General features: G+C 39.6%; 1 protein-coding gene across 4 annotated transcripts in view; it reads right to left on the reverse strand.

The window, feature by feature from the left end:
- The window catches only part of kif21a (kinesin family member 21A), a 157,184-nt gene that overhangs the window by 16,040 nt on the left and 119,602 nt on the right, over positions 1 to 21,542 (reverse strand). For 2 of the 4 annotated variants that reach the window (XM_068059015.1, XM_068059016.1), the window contains 2 exons: positions 15,538 to 15,654; positions 244 to 282 (listed from right to left, as the gene is read on the reverse strand). In XM_068059015.1, the coding sequence (XP_067915116.1) occupies positions 244 to 282; positions 15,538 to 15,654 (156 nt within the window). Of the gene's footprint in view, positions 1 to 243; positions 283 to 10,144; positions 10,208 to 15,537; positions 15,655 to 21,542 lie in introns of those variants that run through there. The other 2 variants (XM_068059018.1, XM_068059017.1) reach the window with 2 other exon arrangements.

A 21,542-nucleotide genomic window follows, 5' to 3' on the forward strand; every position in this document is an offset into this window, starting at 1 on the left:
AAAGTAAATAAATTTAACAAGCAACACCAAAAGCAGGGTAATCATCCAAACTAAACAAGCAATATGACCAATTGTTTATCTCCTGAAACAAAAAGCACCCAACCGCCCATAAACATTTCAGTACATTGCAACTAATCCCAAAAAGTGGCAATCGAAGGCACCATTAGCATGCAGAAAATATTAGAAGCAACGAGTACTACAGTAGAATCTGCTGAATTGTGAGCGACAAGTTATTCAGTGTACCTTTGTACCTCCGAAAGAGAGGAGTCACTTTCATCTGACCTACAACAAAACAGTGATGGAATTGTGAAGGCACACAGAAGAGGAAACAACAGGTTAAACTCTGCACAATAACTAAAGAGTAGCAGTCTGGTTGGTAGCTTTAGCACCTAAAGATACTTTACTGTAAAACTATTTTAGAAAAAACAATGTACCCTTTGCTAATTAATTTATTTCACTTTGTTGAGTGCTATAGGTTTCAATATCCATAGATCTAAGGGGACGAGAAGAAAGTAAGGGAAGGAAGAGAAAGGGGGGAAATGAAGGAAACATACAAAAATATTTGAAGGAGAATAATAGGTCTTCTCAGAGTTGCATCACTGAGAACTGGTACCTTTACTGCACATTTCCATAAATGTTAAAAGCAATTAACTAGAAATTAGACAATTTGTTTAAGCAGTTTAATTGTTACATTCTTCCAATGTCTGTTAATGCTGACAATTGCACTTAGATACTGGATGTTTTCAAAATGGCACTACAGCATTTGCAGCCTTCCAACTGAATTGAAAAACCAATAGGTGCCTCATTAATATTCAAAAGAATGTTCAACAAATAGCAATTTAAGAGATCTTTTGACCCCAAGGTGTCTAATCCTATCTACCGTGGCAAATAATCAGATTTGCATGCAGAAATTAAACGACTGACGATCCAGAACACTAAACGGATCTGTACAACCACTGAAGACTTCATAGACCTGGCCACAAAACAGGCATCGAAGTTACACAACAGTTGTAACACATGTGCTTTTATTTATTTTTGAAGAAAATTCTCCCAAATTTCTTTTGTCCTGAAGCACAAATCAAGTTACATGGAGGAAAAAAAAAAGACACACACTGGCAGTCTGGAACAGTTGGGAACAATTTTAACTCCAAAAAGGCCTTAGAATGAATGATAGCTAACAAGGCAGCACAATCACAGACGCTGAATGCATGTGAATTGTGCTAAATCTTTCTGTTTTCTACAGTAAGCTGGTTAAGAAAGGCTCTGTACCCAGGATTGCCAACTTGAGAATTTATTTTCCCCAACAACCTTAGATACACTAATTTAGTGTTACTTATCCACCTGATCACAGAATCACAGAATCGCTACAGTGCGGGAGGAGGCCACTCGGACCATTGTGTCCACACCAGCTGTCAGTTTACTCAGTTCCATTCCCCCGCCTTCTCCCCGCAATCCTGCACATTCTTCCTTTTCATCTAACAGTCTAATTCCCTTTTGAATGCTTCAGTTGAACCTGACTCCACCATTCTCTCAGGCAGTGCGTTCCAGACCTTAACCACTCTCTGCATGAAAAAGTTTTTCCTCAGGTCACTTTTGCATCTCTTACCAAACACTTCAAATCAGTGCCATCTTGTTCTCGATCCTCTCATGACTGGGAAGTTTCTCTACATCCTCTCTCTCTAGACCCCTCATGATTTTGAATACCTTTATCAAATCACCTCTCAGCCTTCTCTTCTCCAAGGAAAACAGTCCGAACTTCTCCAATTTATCTTCATAACTGAAGTTTCTCATCTCTGGAACTATTCATGTGAATCTTTTCTGCACTTTCTTCAATGCCCTCACTTCTTTCCTAAACTGCAGCGCCCAGAATCGGGCGCACTACTCCAGCTAAGGCCGAACTAGTGTCTTATAGAAGTTCAACATAGCTTCCTTGCTCTTGTACTCAATGCCCTTTAATGCCCACTGGAAGGAAGTCACCTGGGATAATCTCCCTTTAAGAAAATCACTGGTCAGTCAGATGGCTCCCATCTGCCATATACAAAGTCTCATTCAGAGATCCATCCTTTATTTTCCAGCCAGATGAAGCAACACTAAGATAGCAAGTCAAGCCAACAATTTTCAGTAAAAGCAATTATGCTGTTCCAAGTTCCTGCCTTACTTAAGAGGAATTCTCCATATACTGGAGATGGAATATATCAAATAGCAAGACAAACTTGACAAAGACAATACTAAACAACCAACGTACTATGCAATGACAGTAGTGTATTTGCCATCTTGCTGGAAAATATTTCTGAAATTCAGAGCATTCTACTAATTCTATGCCTGGTTCATGAACCTCCCTTAAATTAGGTTTCCACTGACAGGTTCTGTAAGGCAGCTACATGAAGAATTGTGATGTTTACCAAGCATTATTTTTTAAATTTGATCAGCATCTGGGACAAATATATCTTTAGACCGATTTTGCTCTTAGAGCTTGGAGTGTTCTAACTAGGCTCCATGCTCCTAAACTGTTCCATCTCTGGCATGCGTACAACAATGTAGAATGATCAAAAGTGATCTGCTTTATAGGATTTTCATCACTGTTTAAACAAGAGCAGTTTTCACATTCAAGGATTATTAAAATTATTTTATTTAACAATTTTCCATTATATATTCATAGGTTTTTCCATTTACTCTAATTTGGAAACCAGTACCATTGATACATTCCACTGGTTGGTTACCGAATTAATTAACAACCTTAGTGAATGTGCCCCGAGGCAGCAGCGATCAGAAGATAATTGAATTTTACACTCAGTTTGAGGGAGAGAAGAGTGGTTCTAAGACTAATATTTTAAAATTAAATAAGGGCAATTATGAGAGCATGAAAGCACAGCTAGCTAAAGTGAACTGGCAAATTAGGTTAAGGGATAGGTCACTAGAGATGCAGTGGCAGACATTTAAGGGGACATTTCAGAATACACAGAATTAATACATTCCAACGAGAAAGAAAAATTCTAAGAAGACGACCCGCCATCCTTGGTTAACTAAAAAAGTTAAAGATAGTATCAAACTTAAAGAAAAAGCAGATAATTGCACAAAAATGGGTAGCAGGTCAGAAGATTGGACAGAATATAAAAAGCAAAGAATGACTAAAAGATAAATAAGGAGGGAAAAATTAGAGTAAGAGAGAAAGCTGGCGGGAAATATAAAGACAGATAGTAAGAGTTTCTATAGATATTTAAAAAAGAAAAGTTAACAAAGTGAGCGTTGGTCCAACAGAAAGCGAGTCTGGGGAATTAAGGAGGGAAAATAAGGAGATGGCAGATGAACTGGACAGGTATTTTGCACCAGTCTCCACCATAGAGGATACAAGTAACATCCCAGAAATAGCTGCAAATCAGGAAATGGAAGGGAGGGAAGAACTCAGGGAATCACCAGGGAAGTGATACTGAACAAATTGTTGGAGCTGCAGGCTGGCAAGTCCCCGGGTCCTGATGGACTTCCTCCTAGGATCTTAAAAGTGTCTAGTGAGATAGTTGATGTGGTGGTTTTGATTTTCCAAAATTCCCTAGATTTGGGAAAGGTTCCATTAGTTTGGAAGATAGCCAATGTAACTCCTTTATTCAAAAAGGGAGGGAGACAGAAAACAGAAAACTACAGGCCACTTAGCTTAACATCTGGCATAGGGAAAATGTTAGAAGCTATTATTAACTATGTTATAGCAGGGCACTTAGAAAAATTCAAGGTAATCAGGCAGAGTCAACATGGTTTTGTGTAAAGATCATGTTTAACCAATTTACTTGAATTCTTTGAAGTAACAAGTGCTGTGGATAAAGGGGAACCAGTGGGTGTACTGATCTTAGATTTCCAGAGGCATTTGATAAGGTGTCACATCAAAGGTTATTGCGACAAATAAAAGCTCATGGTGTAGGGGGTAAAATTTTGGCATGGATAGAAGATTGGCTAGCTAACAGGAAACAGACAGTAGGCATAAATAGGTCATTTTCTGGTTGGCAAGATGTAACGAGTGGTGTGCCGCAGGGATCAGTGCTGGGGCCTCAAATTCTTACAATTTATATAAATGACATGGATGAAGGGACCGAAAGTATGGTTGCTAAATTTGTTGATGACAGAAAGATAGGTAGGAAAATAAGTTGTGAAGAGTGCATAAGGAGGCTACAAAGGGATATGGATAGGTTGTGAGTGGGCAAAGATCCACAAATGGAGTATAATGTGAGAAAATGTGAAATTTTCCATTTTGGCAGGAAGAATAAAAAGCAGCATATTATCTAAATGGTGAGAGATTGCAGAGCTCTGAGATGCACAGGGATTTGGGTGTTCTAGTGCAGGAATCACAAAAGGTTAGTATGCAGGTACAGCAAGTAATTAGTAAAGTTAATAGATTATCATTTAGTGCGAGGGGAATTGAAAATGCAACGAGTCCTTCCTTTTTGTTAAATTTTGAGAATGTGTTTTAAATCTGAAAAGGGTTCCACAGATGCTGGAACTTTGGGTGTTTTTTTTTTAAAAAAGGTCACCAGAATGTTTGGACTGAGTTTGAACTGTAAACAGTTACTGGAAGGCACCAGTTTCAAATAACCAAGCAGGTGTTGTTTTTGACTTGGGGAGATGTTTACGAAGAAGTGACCAGCCAAGATTTATGGTGGTTAGGAGGCTTGCTTTCTGGAAAGTGTTAGTTTCAATTTGAACTGTTAAAAAGGACAGTTGGTGATTTTGCCTGCCAGAAACTGATGACATCTCATCTCTCTCTTGAAAAGAAACCCTGTATTTCCAGATGTGTCAGATTCCTTTTTCTTCCTGCATTTGAAGAAAGCCTGCATGTTTAAAGAACTGGTATGTCGAATGTGTGGGAACTGAAACCTTGTACTGTATTCCTGCTGTAAGACCTATTTGGAGCCGCTGTAGCTGCATTGCTCAGAAAGCCTACCCGAACTGATCCAACATCGCCTGGAAAGAACTGTTCTAGGAAGATCCCATTGACAGTCATCAACATGCATCCGGACACCTAACTAAAATACCTTTCCATACCTTCTTTTTGGCCGAAGGGTTTAAAAAAAAATTTCCTTCCATTTCTTTGTAACAGTTGTAAACAAACATCCCTTTTTTTCCCCCAGTTAACCAGTGTGCATGGGTGTGTGTGCGCGCGTGTGTGCGCGCATGTGAGGGCTAGGATAAAAAAGGGGCTTTAATATTTCAATTTGTGTGCATATCTTACTTCATTATTGGTTAAGACTTGGTTTACAATAAACTAATAATTTTGTTGTTTATTAAAGAAACCGAGTTGGTGTGTTTTATTCTGGGAAGAATAGATTATATGACTGACTGTATTGGTAAGTGGGAAAATTTAAATATATGTTGTGACCCGTGAAGACGTGGGACTGGAATAAACAGTGCACTTCTCCCGCCTTGCTTGTGACCAATACAAAAGGTAGGGAGGTTATGCTTCAGCTATCCAGGGCATTGGTGAGACCACATCTGAAGTACTGTGTACAATATTGGTTTCCTTATTTAAGGAAGGATGTAAATGTGTTGGAAGCAGGTCAGAGAAGGTTTACTAGACTAATACCTGGAATGGGTGGGTTGTTCTATGAGGAAAGGTTGGACAGGCTAGGCTTGTATCTGCTGGAGTTAAGAGTAAAAGGCGACTTGATTGAAACATTTAAGATTCTGAGGGGTCTTGACAGGGTTGATGTGGAAAAGATGTTTCCTCTTGGGGGGGGGGGGGTCACTGTCTTAAAATAAGGGGTCGCCCATTTAAGACAGAGGTGAGGAGAAATGTTTTCTCAGAGCGTCGTGAGTCTTTGGAACTCTCTTCCTCAAAAGGCGGTGGAAACAGAGTCTTTGAATATTTTTAAGGCAGAGGTAGATAGATTCTTGATAAGCAAGGGAGTGAAAGGTTATTGGGGGTAGGCAGGAATGTGGAGTTGAGGTTACAACCAGTTCAGCCATGATCTTATTGAATGGTGCAGCAGGCTTAAGGGACTGAGTGGCCTATTCCTGTTCCTAATTTGTACGTTCGTATGAATGTCAGGTCCAAACGGCATTCATGGGGCTGAATTTTAGTAGCTTGCCGCCGAGAACTTCAAAAAGTGCACGCCGCATGTGTGAGATGTGTGCAATAGCTCATTAACATGGAGGGGACGGAGCGCCCACCCCTGATGATGGTGGCGGGCGCCATTTTTAAAGGGCTTCAAGCCCTTACTGGCAATTTGAATTTTTAAACAGAAATGGAGGGAACATTTAAAGTTATAAAATAAAAGATTGAAGTCCCTCTCCCACCTCCCCAATGACCATTTATTGTCTTTTCCACACTGCTTTTCTTTTTCACATCCCCAACTTTCCACCCCAAACTTTGTTACCTTTGTCCTTCAACCCCTTCCCACCATCTCCTCAGTCAATAGAAGTTTTCCCTGCTTTCCCCCTCCCACCAGTGTTACGCCTCGGATCTCAGAGTAGAGATCCAAAGACGTGGGACTTCCGGCAAAGAGCCGGAATATCAGCGTGGGATGGATATTGTGAAAAGGTAAGTTATTATGCACTGATTATACTTGATTTAAGTATGTGAGTTTTTTTTCTTGCCAAGCAGCGGGGGGGTTGTCCCGCAGTCTTGCCGCCACTGCTAAAATGGGGTGGGGCCTTCCCAGCATCGAGGCCCGTGGCAGGCCTCTTCCAGAAGTATTCTGCAGGCCAACCGGCCCACACCACCGACATCGCGGGGCTTATAAAATTCACCCCATGATGTGCACTGCATGCTATGCTGATGACACACAAGCAATGCACACTCCTCTAAGGCACAATTTTCTGCAGGAAAAGAAACCGAGGAAACAGAAATAACATGCTCAACATAGGACAAGTGAAAAACCACTATTTACAGTTTCAATTTTTACATTTTGGGTCAAACAGTATTGTAGACTACAAAAAAAAAAACAAGTGCTGGAAACTCTGTTGAAAGGTCAGAGACTAGAAACGTTAACTCGGTTTCTCTCTCCACAGATGCTGCCAGACCTGCTGAGCATTTCCAGCACTTTGTTTTTATTTCAGATTTCCAGCATCCGCAGTATTTTGCTTTGATTGTAGAATACAAATTCTGCTGTAATGTATAACAAATGTGCAGTCATCAGGAAATTACCGTTTACTGTCAGCATCCAATAAAATTAGGACATCAGACTTGTACACAAATAGAAGACAACACTGGAGTTCATAAAAATAGCACAACCAGACAGCATTTCATTAAAATTGACTACTTCTGAAGTTAATCAATCAATCACAGGATTGGGCATCCCTATCCTCCTGCAGTAAAAGATTTCTAACGATTCTACATTATGCTCACAGATTAGCTCAGATGGTTAGCGCATGATGCTGCGACGCACAAGATTGTGGATTCAATTCCTGATTTGGCGTAATTTGTTTGGCAGCTGTGGCCCAGTTGGTAGCACTCTCATCTGAGTCAGAAGGTTCCGGGTTCAAGTCCCACTCCAGGACCTGAGCGCAAAATTAAGGCTGACACTCCAGTACAGTAGTGAGGGAGTGCTGCAATGACAAAGGTGCCAGCTTTCATGTGAGGTGTTAAACCAAGACCCCGTCTGCCCTCTCAGGTGGACGTAAAAGAACCCATGGCATTATTTTGAAAAATAGGAAGGGAGTTCTCTTCAGCGTCCTGGCCAACATTAATTCCTCAATCATCATCACAAAAACAAATCAGCTTGTCATTATCACATTGCTGTTTATGGGAGTTTGCTGTGCGCAAATTGGCTACTGTGTTTTTACATTACAATGATGACTACACTTCAAAAAAAGTACTTAATTGGCTGTAGTGCTTTGAGACATCCGCTGGTCGTGAAAGCCGCTATATAAATGTGAGCCTTTCCCCCCGCCCCCCCCCTCAATTGCTAGAATAAAATACACAGGATGATTTACAAGAACTTTAGTTAGACATTTGACAATTTCATATCAAGTATTTAGGAATGATCCTGTCCAAGCAGAATTGCAAAACCGTAAGTGAGTCTTCAGACAAGTCAAAGAATACATATCCTATTACAATTATACATCAAAAATATTAGATAATATCCACTGTTGACAAATGTAATCCTAATTAGAGTTATACACTGGCTATTTTAACTTAACTGTGCCTTTTCTTTTTAAGCCCCTTGAGTTTTAGAAATGTTCTTCAAAAAAGAAAATCAATATTTATCATCAAGAATAGAAGTGACTAGTGGTGTCCTGCAAGGATCTATGTTGGGGCATTTACAATTTGCCCTATTTGATGAATTAAATGATGGGATAGAAAACTACATATCCAAATTTGCTGATGACACAAAGATAAGCAGCACTGAAAGCAAAGTAGATGGAAGTGTAACGTTCCAAAGAGATATTGATAGATTAAGTGAATGGGCAAAAATGTGGCAAACAGATTTCCATGTAGGCAAATATGAGGCCATCTACTGTGGACCATAAAGGTTAGAACAGGGTACCTTCTAAATGGTGAAAAGCTAAAAACAGCGGAGGTCCAAACAGACTTGGGGGTCCAGGTACGTAGATTAAAATGTCATGAACGGGTACAGAAAATAATCAAAAAGGCTATTAGAAATCTGGCCTTTATACTGAGAACACAAGGGAGAAGAAGTCATGTTTCAGTTATACAAAGACCTGGTTAGATCAAAACTGGACTCTGGTGAGCAGTTCTGCATACCACAACTTAGGAAGGACACACTGGCCTTGGAGTGAAGTCAGTTTACCAGAATGATCCTGGACTCCAATAATTAAATGATGAGGAAAAATTACACAAACTAGGGTTGTATTCGTTGGAATTTAGAGCATTGCAGGGTGATTTGATCAAAGTTTTCAAGATATTGAGAACAAGTAGGGTAGATAGAAGGAATTATTTCTGCTGGCTGGGGAGTCTAGGACTAGGGGGCATAGTCTAAAGATTACAGCCAGACCTTTTAGGAATGAAATTAGGAAACACTTTCACACAAAGGGTAGAAGTTGTTTGGAACACTCTTCTGCAAATGGCAACTGATGCTAGATCAACTGATAAATTTTAAATATGTGACTGATAGATTTCCGTTAACTAAAGGTATTGAGGGATTATGGGGCAAAGGTAGGTATATGGAGTTAAGTCACAAACCAGCCATGATCTCACTGAATGGCTAAAGAGGCTTGAGGGGCGAAATGGCCTACTCCTGTTCTTCTGTTTCTATTAATGCATTATCCAAATAGTGTTGTTTTGGTGGGTGGGGGCAGGAGGGAGAATAACAGCGTGTGATCCCATAATATATTATATGCATTTACCCAAATCTTTACATTTCAATTCCTCCTCCCTACAGTTTCTTCAATTTTGAAATGCTAAAAAGAACTGCAACCTCTGGTTAGACTAATCAGCAATCAACTATTGTGGTTGTAATATCATAGAATGAACAGAATTATGGTCCTTTGCTTCAATAGCTTTTGAGGTTTTGCCTACAGAAGGACCAGAAAACAAATTATGCTCTACCAATTGATGGTGCTTATTTTCACAATACTGCCATGCATTTGGCCACTGATGCAGTTCAAGATATTCATGCCATTCAAATTCCAGAATGTTTTTTTGCCAGATATTCTTTCCCAGATGGTACACTTAAGGATACTGACATAGCCTGAGTGCCAATCTGTAAGCTGGGCATTCTGATTATTCCACCAGTACTGTCTTTGGTTCATACTGGAATGGTGGCTCATTAGCATCTGAAACTGGAGTAGGGAATAGCCTAGAAATGCACACTCATACCCTTTCCTGTCATTGAGCTGACACAGAACAAGGTAGGTCATTCCTTTGCAGGAATGATAGCGAACCTCCATTACCCATGTTCCATATCTGGCAATGAAGAAATGCTTCCGTTCTGAACTGAACCCAGAGATCTCCATATGGGGAGAAGGGTCTTGTATCCAGAATCAGCTCACTGCACAAAAGATGTTTCAAGCTCCTGTGCAGAGTACTGGCTTCACAAATTAAATACTGCCCTGATGGAAGGCAGATGTATAATCAATTCAGCAGGAAGCAACTGCAACACTGCATGCCCATTTTAGAATAAGTTATTACTCAGTTCAGATCAGGATACGTACCTGGTATGTCAGTTTGCATTTTTGGAGGTGATTTCTCATAGTTGTACATTACAGCAACTGTGACTGCTATAGGGTTCTTGGCTTTGCAATCTGACTGGTTCAGCAATAACTAGTAGGACAGATAGAAACCCTTACATTCATACAGAAACAAAATTTATTTTGTACATTTAATTCCTTGGCTCCTCGTTTTCCCAGCAGACTTCAAATGTGAGTGCATTCTATCACAATACATAACTACAACTACACTGAAGGAATAAAATGTGATCGATGGAAGTTTAATAGCCACTACTGGGAAATAATTGCATTTTTTTATTTTGTTCTTGGGATATTATGAAGCGAGAACAAAAAACAGCAGTCCCTGGATTGTAAGGCTGTAATTTGCTTATCAAAAACTGAGCATTTTTGTCTATTTAGGGGACCTCTCTATGTACTGCATTTCCGAGCTTAAAAATTGATTGGTTTAATTAAGATACCACCCTTAAAATGGTTTCTGCATTTCTGCTGGCTCCTTGTTTTTCCAGCAGACTTCAAATGTGAGTGCATTCTATCACAATACATAACTACAACTACACTGAAGGATTAAAATGTGATTGTTGGAAGTTTAATAGCCACTGTTAACTCTGCTTCTCTCTGCACAGATGATGCCAGAACTGCTGAGTTTTTCCAGCACTGTTTTTATTTCAGATTTCCAGAATCTGCAGTATTTTGCTTTTATTTTAATGGTTTCTGCACGTTGGGAGACTAGGTTCTATTCTTTTCAGCTCTGCTCCAAGTGCCTAAATGCATAGTTGATTACTAACTGAGAAATGTGTCTGGATAAATAAATCACAAGGCACATCTAATTTAGAAATTAACATGCGTTACTAGACAATTAATTGATAATCTAATCGAATCTAATCACAATAGCCCTTGCAGAAACAGCACTTGTCACACACCATTTTGTGTACTGTTACGAAAATGCTTCCATTTCTTTTAATATTTTATTTTTGAGGACTTGTGTTAAAACTGAAAAGATTCCATGGATGTGTATTTTTTTTTTAACCAAGTTCACCAACAGGACTTGAGATGTGGTTTGAAAGCCACCTATGCTGGAGGCCACCTGTGATTTAGGCTCAGATGATCTGGGGAAAAATGGTTACAGAGAAACCAAATACCAAGGTTTGTGCAGGTCAGGAGGTCGACTCTCTGTTTGGGGTTTGAACATTTTTTCAGTTTTAGTTGTGGTGTCAACTGTTTGAAGACCGTTGGTGTTGTCCTGCCAAGGAGAAAAGAAACCACTCAGCTCACCTCCTTGTCTATCTCTTTGAAGAAATCCTGCCAGATTCAGTGTGGCAGAGCAAAAAAATTCCTGGTGCTAGATAGATCCCAAGAAGCTGGAAAAAAATCTTGCGATTCAAGCGTGTGCTGGCAGAAAAACCTTGATGCCACATTTCTCCTAGAAAGCTTACTAGAATAATTCTTGACATCTCCAGAACAGACTGCTTCTGAAACTATCTCAGTGACCTGTCTCTGTACACCAGACCAAAAAAGGGACAACTGACTTCCTTCCATATCTTCTTTCTTTTTGCGTCAAGAATTACCAAGTATTTGGCCAAAGCAGTTTTATTTTTGTCCTTTTTTGTAACAGATCTCTGCACAGTGAATTTCTGTATTTTTTTCAGTGTGTGTGTGTACTTTACGAAATTTTAAAAAGGGAACTTTTATATTTTAATCAATGTTAATGCTTTGCTTGGTTAAGTCTTGTTTTATAATAAACTGATCATTTTGTTGTTTATTAAAGAAACCTGGTTGCTGTATTTTATTCTGGGATAAAGAGTAGGGTATATGATTGGTTGGATCAGTAACTGGGTAAACATTTAAATAGATGTTGCGACCTCTGTAGTAGTGGAACTAGAAAAGACAGTGCACTCCTCATATTAATTTATCGGTTGGAAACTTATATTAAACTTCTAATGAAAAAGAAAATCCTACAGTTAACTTTTAAAACAACTGGCAACCAAGATGGCCACCACAATTTGCATCTGGACAGGACATTAGCAGGACATCAAATTGGAGACACAAGTCTAACAAGAGGCCCAGCCAGGACAATGCTTTGGCTAACTGAGTAGATTTTCCGCTAACGAGGGTGATCTGGGACATTCAAAGCCATCTTGAGGCATTCAGAGTGGAGATGTCCCTCCAGGAGATGAACTCTGACAATACCACCTGAGGGGTTTTGAGTCTTAGACTTTGGACCTCATCAAAAACAAAGGGGATTGAGAGAATCATGTGATTGACTCCCCAGGCTGTGAAAAACTGAGAGTTTTGTTACACACGAGACAAACAGTAACCAAGCGTGTAGCTGCAGAGAACGCAGTGTGCCTCGCTTTCTCTCTCTCTCCAGAAAACATCAAGATTGAAATCTGCCTGCGACTCTCCACGGCTACAGACTGCCACAGCCAAAGACCAGGGGAAGAGAGCCAGCTACAAGCCTGCATCCAAGAAAACACTGAGCAAAGTGGGCCAGCCACAAAGTGCACTTTGACCAGCCAAAGACTTCAAGAATACAACTCCAGCTGGAAGACCACCGAATCATCCAACCTTAGACTGTATATTTAATTTTTATTTATTCTGGACTTTAATCCAACCAAAAAAATGACTTTCTGCTCTGTAATCTATTTGCAAGTGAACCTTGTGTGACTGCGCACGTGAATGTGTAGCGTATTTTTTAAAACTCTTTTTAGATTGAGGTTAGCTTGTTCAGTATAATAAACTTACCTCTTCCTTGTTTAAACTCAAGAAAACCTGCCTGATTGGTTCTTCTACGATCACATTAATGGTAAAAGGTAAAACACTCACTGAGGTGGTAAGTACAACCACTGTTTCAAAAATAAACCCGGTTGCGGTCAAATAAGAGGAAGGGCAGGAGGGGCAACTGTGACCCCTCCTCACCTGGCTGTAACAGTATTATGGAGCTTACTGCCCACCATTCAGGTAAAATACTTTTGAGAAGTGAGTGTATTTCAAATGGTTTTCTGGGTAAAAGAATCAGAATTTTGATGTACCAGTTATGGCTTACACCTAACTGCAACAGAGATGAAGGCAAGATGGGAATACCTATGTAATTCCAAGTAAGAGGGCTGCTAATTTCCTTTGCACATCTCTGTTCTAAAGAGAATCCACAAAAACACCACGAGACCTCAAATGCTGGTTTATTTTGTAACCCATTTATGAATAGCTTCAAAAGATGCTAGCTGATTTGAACAAACTTTAAACAACTGGTTATTTCCTTCTATATTTAAATGTATTAGATAGCTTAGTATGTTACGAGAGTCTGGTTAGACTGATAACCTGAGGTGATGTGGATATGTAGCAGACATAGAGGGCTGAATTTTGTTCAGCCCCTGACATCGAGCTCCATGGCGGAGGGGACTGGAAGATCGGAACAACAGCGGCCTGCCACAGAGCCCGATGCCAGGATTGCCGGGCCCGATCTTCCCAGCGGCAGCAAGGCTCCGTGGCGGCCCCTCCGCCGGTTCTTCAGCGCAATGGATGGTACTCATGCAACTTCACTTTCCTGTCCAAGGAAAGATGGCGCCACCGAGGTGAGGACGGGGTGGGGGGTTCAGAGCATTTTTAGTGTAGTTATGGTGGGGGGGGATCAATTCTGCATTTTTAGTGTTGGTGGGGGGACGTGGGGAGGAGAGAAGAGGAGGGGTGAACTCTCCACATTGTGCAGTTGGAGGGAGAAGGGGCTAACTCTGCAATTTCAGTGTAGTGGGTGGGGGTTGAGGAGGGAGAATGGGCCAAACACTTATTTTCAGTCATTGTTGGGGGGTGGGGGGGTAACTCTGCAATCTCTGAGCATGGCTGGCAGCCCTTTAGAACTGGCACCAGCATCTGCGCAGAGACAATTGACACTGTTCACGTCATTGTCGAGGCTGCCCCAGTCACATGATTGGGGTGGGGCGTGGCCACCCTGCATATTTTAATGCGCTACTGGGCTCAAGATCGCGGTGGCATGGCGGCACACGGCCCGTGCGTGCCGTCTGCCATTTTTTTTGCCCGTTGATGCTCCCAATGGCAGAAAAAGTAAATTCAGCCCAGTAATTTTAATTCAGAGACCATGAATGTCAACAGATTGCCCAAGGTATGCTGCCAGAATATTTTTTTCACAACGGCATGCTTCAATAATAGGAAGCACTGTCTTGTCTGTAGGAGCTGGCTTTTGTGTTGGATAGGACAAAACGGTATGCGGAGAAATATGAATTTTAACACGGAGTTTGGGCTGTGGCCGTCATTAATGAGGAAAACAGAGCCTTACACTCTCATCTGAATAGAAACACTAGATTATGAGAACCTTGCAGGATACCAGATTATTTTGGATGATGAATGAGAGGTTCATGACATTCTATGTAATATCAAGAATTAATTGTGAAATACTATATATTATGAAGACTTGACATTTAAATATGAAGGACCATATATTTGTGTCTCAGCACACAATTCTACTCTGGTGAGCTGCTTAGACTCGCTTTCCCGGTCAGCTGGCATTTAGTTTGTAAAAAAACTGATATTGCACATCAGGTTAACATTTTGCAAATACCTGGCCAAAATGGTGACCCAATGCATATATAGATATCTAATCTACATCGTTAGCAGAATGACCACTCATTATGTGTCTACAGATTTTGATTAATATATTTTTGTGGAATTGACACTATCACAAGAATTTTGTAACATGCTTTTAAACCCCCACCCCTCAGTTGACATTAACACCAGCTAACATTCACAGTAATGTTTTGATGGTTGCTGGAGATAAGACTAATGGAACCAAATCCAACTAAGGCAGATGAAAGATATAATGCCTGCAGTAAACCTGACTTTTCTCTTAATTGCATTTTGCACATTTGCCTGAATCAACACAGTGGAAAAACAATTAACATATTTTTGTGGTCATAAAATAAAAAATAATAAAATGCAAGAAAAGAAAAGACCAAAGAATGGACATACTGAATAAGAGAACTGATAGGTCACATATAGTCATAGAGTTATACAGCACAGAAACAGACCCTTTGTGTTTGTGCCGGCCATCAAGTATCTATCTATTCTAATTCCATTTTCCAGCACTTGGCCTGTAGCCTTGTATACTGTGGCGTTTCAAGTGCTCATCTAAATACTTGTTAAATGTTCTGAGGGTTCCTGCCTCTACCGTTCCTTCAGGCAGTGTGTTCCCGATTCCAACCACCCTCTGGTTGAAAACATTTTTTCTCAAATCCCCTCTAAACCTCCTGCTCCTTACCTTCAATCTACACCCCCTGGTTATCGATACCTCCACTAAGGGAACAGGTTTCTTCCTATCTATCCTATCCATGCCCCCTCATAATTTTGTACACCTCAATCAGGTCCCCCCTCAGCCTTCTCTGCTCCAAGGAAAAATTTCTATGAAAAATTTCTTACTGTTTTTGTTCTTTGATCTTAATTTTCTCTCCTGCCAAGTTGCCTCTGTCATATAACTTTCTTCTGGATAATGGTGAAGGTTCAGGTATTTTCCTTTCTGCTGCTGATGGTCTAGATCTAAAATAAGAGAAATTTTTTTGACTAGTGATTACAGAACACAAACAGAAAAAATTTAATATGTAAATTACAGGAAAAAAGTTAATTCAGATGCTGTATTAATGCTCAAAAGTATGTTTTGCTGCTTCAAGAAAATCTGATTGTCAAATTAATTGCACACAAAAATTTAATATCCTCTGCTGTCACTCATCTTCATGTCTTCAACAGGCTATCAGTGCACTTTACAGTACTTTATGTTGCAAGAATAAAAATATTGGTATCAATTTTTCTTTACCTGTAGCTTTGTTCCAAGTCAAAAACTGCACTCGATCTTCCAGGATTAGTGACAATTTCTGTACATTTATTCTACAGACCAGTTTCTTAGAGATAGTAAAATATTGCACAGCTGCTCTATGCCCTTCACCACCATCCTCTGCCTCTTAAAACAGCATCTTGAGATGATAACTACAAGCAGACTATCCATAGCCAAGTAGTACTGCACTTCCTACTATAAAGCAAGTAATAAAAGCATCCCTCGCTTGCATTTATTATTTTTTGCAAATAACACATGCGCTTAGTGCTACATAATCTAAGCTAAATGCAATTGAATCTCAGACTTCATATACAGCAACAGCTGAAGAATTGCATTATTACACACTGGATATATTGCTTGGAATACAATACAGCATGTTAGTACAAAGTTTATTTTCTAAACTGAACTATTTTACTTTTTTTTACAATTTTATAATTAATTTTAATTTTAGTTATTTTTCTTTGACTCATACTATTACATTGGAGAAGTTTTACTCTTGTAAAATGCGTAACATAGCTTTCTGGAAGTGGGCAAGATTGAACTGACTAAAATATGTCAAATTCTTTCAGGATTTAAGATTTGTACTTCAACACAAAGGATGCACTATTTGAACCCTTCTCTAAAATGATGCAAGTATAATTAATGAAGAAATGCCTGATGCTATAGAGAATAACTTTGAATTATCTATGATGCTGTAGCAGGGAAAGAAAATAAATTAAGTTAGCTGGCCAAATAAAAAAATGCTTAACTATAACAGATTAACACCATCAAAATGTGACCAATTTTGAAGCATATAGTAATACTCTACTTTTAAGTTTTTAATTTAAATACATTTTAGTTCTGCTAGATTCGAGATTCAATTATTCACACAACCATTTTTCTTTGAAACACTTCAATGGTAATAAAAATTAACAACTTTCAATGGAAGAGTATTCACAAGAAAACTAATGCATTTGTAGAATTTCATTTTCTGTTTTGGAAAGTTATAAAATACACTAAAATGCAAACACCAGGTAATTTTAATGTATTTATAAAGGTTAAAATCTATTAAGTATTGTTTATGCTCCTCTGTTTCCATTTACTCTTTAACAAACTTTATGGCAATTTTGTCCTAATCAGGATGGATGTCAATGTTGGAGAATGGAACAATTTTCAACCAATCTTCAACACTTCGAGGTTAGGTATATCATGGATAAATGTTGAAGTTTCTTAATCTCAACACCAACAAGATGCCTTCATCTCAGGATAAGAACAAACCATTTTTAATGAGAAACTTAACTAAAATATTCAAGACAGACACCATTGCTTTTCTAATGGGTTCGTAGTTGCCAGATATATGAGCCACAGTAAGCAGAGATTGATGAGAGCAAAGAATCATATTCCACAACTAATTTAAAACACCCACGGCAGCTCCACATCAAAAAACTGAGATTTTAAGCAAACAAACTAAAATAACTGAATTGTTTCCTTTGGTGCTGTATGATTCTATGGACTAACCATGTTAAAGTTGAAGAGATTTCATGTGAAATGGCAGTGTGAGGGGCCTGGCCCTGCAGAACCAAGGGACTTGAATTATAACTAGTTATAGTTCTTTGGAGATGTCAGCTGCAAAGGTGCATTCAATTCCAGCATTTTGTTATGATGCTGCTTAAGCGAAAAAGTAAGAGTTGCTTACATAAAGTGTGCATCTCAAAAAGTATTAAACGTATGTTACAATTAGCAGAATTAGCCACAGAAACCATAATACCAAACTGCTAGTCTTTGTGCACTTCCCTGCCCAGACTGACTGTACACTGAGAATAACTGCATAAAATGTTGAAATAAAAGTTGTAAAGACATTCAATAGCAATAGTGGATCTATATTCAAAGGAGAAGACAGGCACTAATACTTTTGTAGGCACAGCTACGAGTCTCAAATGGTTTGTTCCCTCGCAGATGCTTGGAGAAACAAAATAACAACGCAGGTGCAAAAGCAAGGAGGGCAGAAGTTGTGGTTCACGTTAGAACTAGGTTTGCCAACTCTGGATTGAACATATTCTGTGAGGTTTCATCACACAATCTACCTACCTCCAACCACCCCACCTCTAAGCTCCCGTCATTGGTGGCCCAACAAATCAATCTTCAACACAATCAGTGAGACAGAAATTGCTCTACTGTTACTGCTAAAATGCATATGTACAAAAGTCGCAATCATAGTTAGAAACAATGACACAGGAAGAAAAAGAACTGAAGTTCTGCAAAGGAAGTTGCTCCAATTATAAAAGATAGATTAAAGAACAGGACTTTGATAACAGTAATCTCATGATTGCTCCCAGTGTTATGTGCTAGTCAGTATAGGAAGAGCAGGGTAATGAAACTGCAAAGATGACATAGGAGTCAAGTTTCCAATGACACTGGGACAGGAGGGGCCTGTACAAGATGGAAAGGCTTCACTTACACAGGCAGAGATCGATGTCCTCATGGGCAAGTAACTCATGCCATGGGGGAGGATTTAAACTAAAATAATAGGATGGAGGGAAAAAACAAGATGAGGAAACAAAGGAAGACAAAACAAAAGGGACAATAAACACAGGAAAGAGTCAAAAAGAATCCATTACGGCATTAGAAGGGGAGGATACAGGAAATGGTGCAAAAGCTAAACCTATTTGTTAGAATTAAGGAAGGGAACTATTACAGTATTGGTAGTATATTATATTACATATGGTGGTATGTTATATCAGCAGTCACCACTGACTGGAAGCTTAAATGGGGCAGCTGTAATAACACCATGACTATAAGCACAGAGTACAGACTGGGTACTCTGACAAGTGCTGACCTACTAACTCGATTCCCATCCACCATCTGTAAGGCTGAAGTCAAAGTGTGATGGAATAATCAGCACTGCCCAGGATGGATGCAGTTGCACCACAAGATGCCACTGGACTCAATATAAGTGGCGCAGTGGTTAGCACTGCAGCCTCACAGCTCCAGGGACCCGGGTTCGATTCTGGGTACTGCCTGTGTGGAGTTTGCAAGTTCTCCCTGTGTCTGCGTGGGTTTCCTCCGGGTGCTCCGGTTTCCTCCCACATGCCAAAGACTTGCAGGTTGATAGGTTAATTGGCCATTATAAAATTGCCCCTAGTATAGGTAGGTGGTAGGGAAATAGAGGGACAGGTGGGGATGTAGTAGGAATCTGGGATTAGTGTAGGATTAGTATAAATGGGTGGTTGATGGTCGGCACAGACTCGGTGGGCCGAAGGGCCTGTTTCAGTGCTGTATCACTAAACTAAACTAAACTAATATCCAATCCTTCACCACTGCAATATTACTCACATGGAGAATTTTTTTTTTTTTTTAAATCGTCCACTGAACAGCAGGAAGGAAATTGAAGAGGAGAAATGCAGAGAAAAATGCAGTAACAGGGGCACAGTAACTGGTGATTTCGCTTATCCAAAGATAGTGTCAAGAAAACACAATATGCCAAATGAGAAATATTAATTCATCGTTTGGAAACTTAAACTTTTAAAGGGAAAAAAATCCTAGAATTAACTTTTTTTTTTAAAAACTGACAACTGAGATGGCCACTGCAATTTGCATCTGAAATACCAGGAGATGGAACTGGAGACAAAAGTCTAACAAGTCGTCCAGCCAGGACAAATCTTTAGGTAACTGAGTAGCTTATCCAGATTACCCTCGTTCGCGGGACATGCAAAGCCATCTTGAGGCATTCATGAGTGGAAATGTCCCTCCAGGGGATGAACAGTGACAATACCACCTGAGAGAGGTTTTGGGTTTTAGACTTTGGACCTCACTAAAAACAAAGGGGATAGAGAGAGCTATGTGATCGCATCCCCAGGCTGTGAAAAGCTGGGAGTTTTGTTACACACGCAAGACAAGCAGTAACTGACTGTGCAGCAGAAAATGCAGTGTGCCTTAGTTTCTGGGGAAAAAGAGAAAGCATCAAGTTTGAAAACCACCTGCGACGGTGGACTCTCCATGCATAAACTGCTACAGCCAGAGACCAGTGGGAGAGAGGCACCTACAAGTCTGCCTCCAAGAAAACCCTGAGCCAAGCAGGCCAGCCACAAATTGCACTTTGACCAGCCAAAGACTTCAAGAATACAACTCCAGCCTGAAGACCACCAAATCAACCAAGCTCACAGACTGTGTATTTAATTTTAATTTATTCTGGACTTTAATCCAACCACAAAACCTACTTTCCACTCCGTAATCTATTTGTGTGTGGGAATTCTGGTGTGAATGCGTGCGTAAATGTGCAGCGTATTTTTAAAATTATTTTTAAATCGGGTTTAGATTGTTAAGTATAATAAATTCACTTCTTTCTAGTTTAAACTCAAGAAAACCTGTCCAATTGGTTCTTTCACGATCACATTAAAAGGTAAAACACTCACTGAGGTGGTAAGCACAACCACTGTTTCAAAAGAAACAAACCCTGCGGCAGTCAACTAAGAGGAAGGGCAAGAGAGGTAACTGTGACCGCGCCCCCCCCCCCCCCCCCACCCCCACCCTGGCCATAACAATAGACAGACTGGAGTAAAATTAAAGTACGTGACAAAGAAGGGGAAAGGCTTGCAGAACGTGCCCAGGGCTAAGGAGTGAGGCACTGTTGAATCTAACTTTAGAAAATGAAGTGGGGCAAGTAGGTTATGTAAAATTATGGGGAATATCCAGGAAACAGTAATCACAGCATAACTGGGCTCAATATAGTAGAAAAGGACAGAGAACAGATTAAAAATACACAACTAGAAAGAAAAAACTTCAAGATTAAACAAAAAGAATCTTGACAAATAAACTGAAAGGAAAAACTGACAGGCAAGACTAGACCAATAGGAACTGTTCAGACAGGAGGAAATAAGGAAACACATTCAACATGGACCTACTACTGTTAAAGGTGGCACAGGAAAAACTGGAGCTCCTTGCATGAGTAGAGGAATTAAAATCAAAATGAGACTAACAGTGGCATGTGACAGCTAATATAAATGATTAAGCAGAGTATAGAAAATGTAGAGGGAAGCTAAGATGTGCAAGAAGACTGACAAGTAAATAGTAAAGGATATATCAAAAAAAAACTTATGCAGGATGAAGGGATTGCACAAATTTTCAAGGATTTTATCTGGCTTTTCATAGAAATGTGTGAAGGACAAGAAAAGGTAAGAGGAGGAAGTGGAGTAGTTAGATAACTATAGATAAGCAAATATTGTCCTAAATAATTTAGTGAACTTTAAGTAGGGAAAAAAAACTTGATGGCATTTACCGACAGTGCTAAGGACAGGTACTCAAATGGCATATATTCCAGTTCCTAGCACCAACATTCCTCATCTTGATCACCTTTACATGAAAGGAATAGTCATAATATAAAAGACAGTATCTCCATTATTCATCTTTCTGTCCCCTCCACTTACCACACAACTCCTAGCATAAAAATTATATCTTTTAATTATGTAATGGATTTGCATATCTACAATGTCCTGTGTTTAATGCTCAACTACTAAATTAAAAAAGTACAATGCCTTTTACGCTCAAGGGTTTTTTTTTGAATAAAGAAATTTTAAAATAGCAATTTCTGAGCATTTTTAGTCTGTTGAGTTTTTTTGCA

This window comes from Heterodontus francisci, chromosome 27, assembly GCF_036365525.1.
Source record: "Heterodontus francisci isolate sHetFra1 chromosome 27, sHetFra1.hap1, whole genome shotgun sequence".
Taxonomy (NCBI): Eukaryota; Metazoa; Chordata; class Chondrichthyes; order Heterodontiformes; family Heterodontidae; genus Heterodontus; species Heterodontus francisci.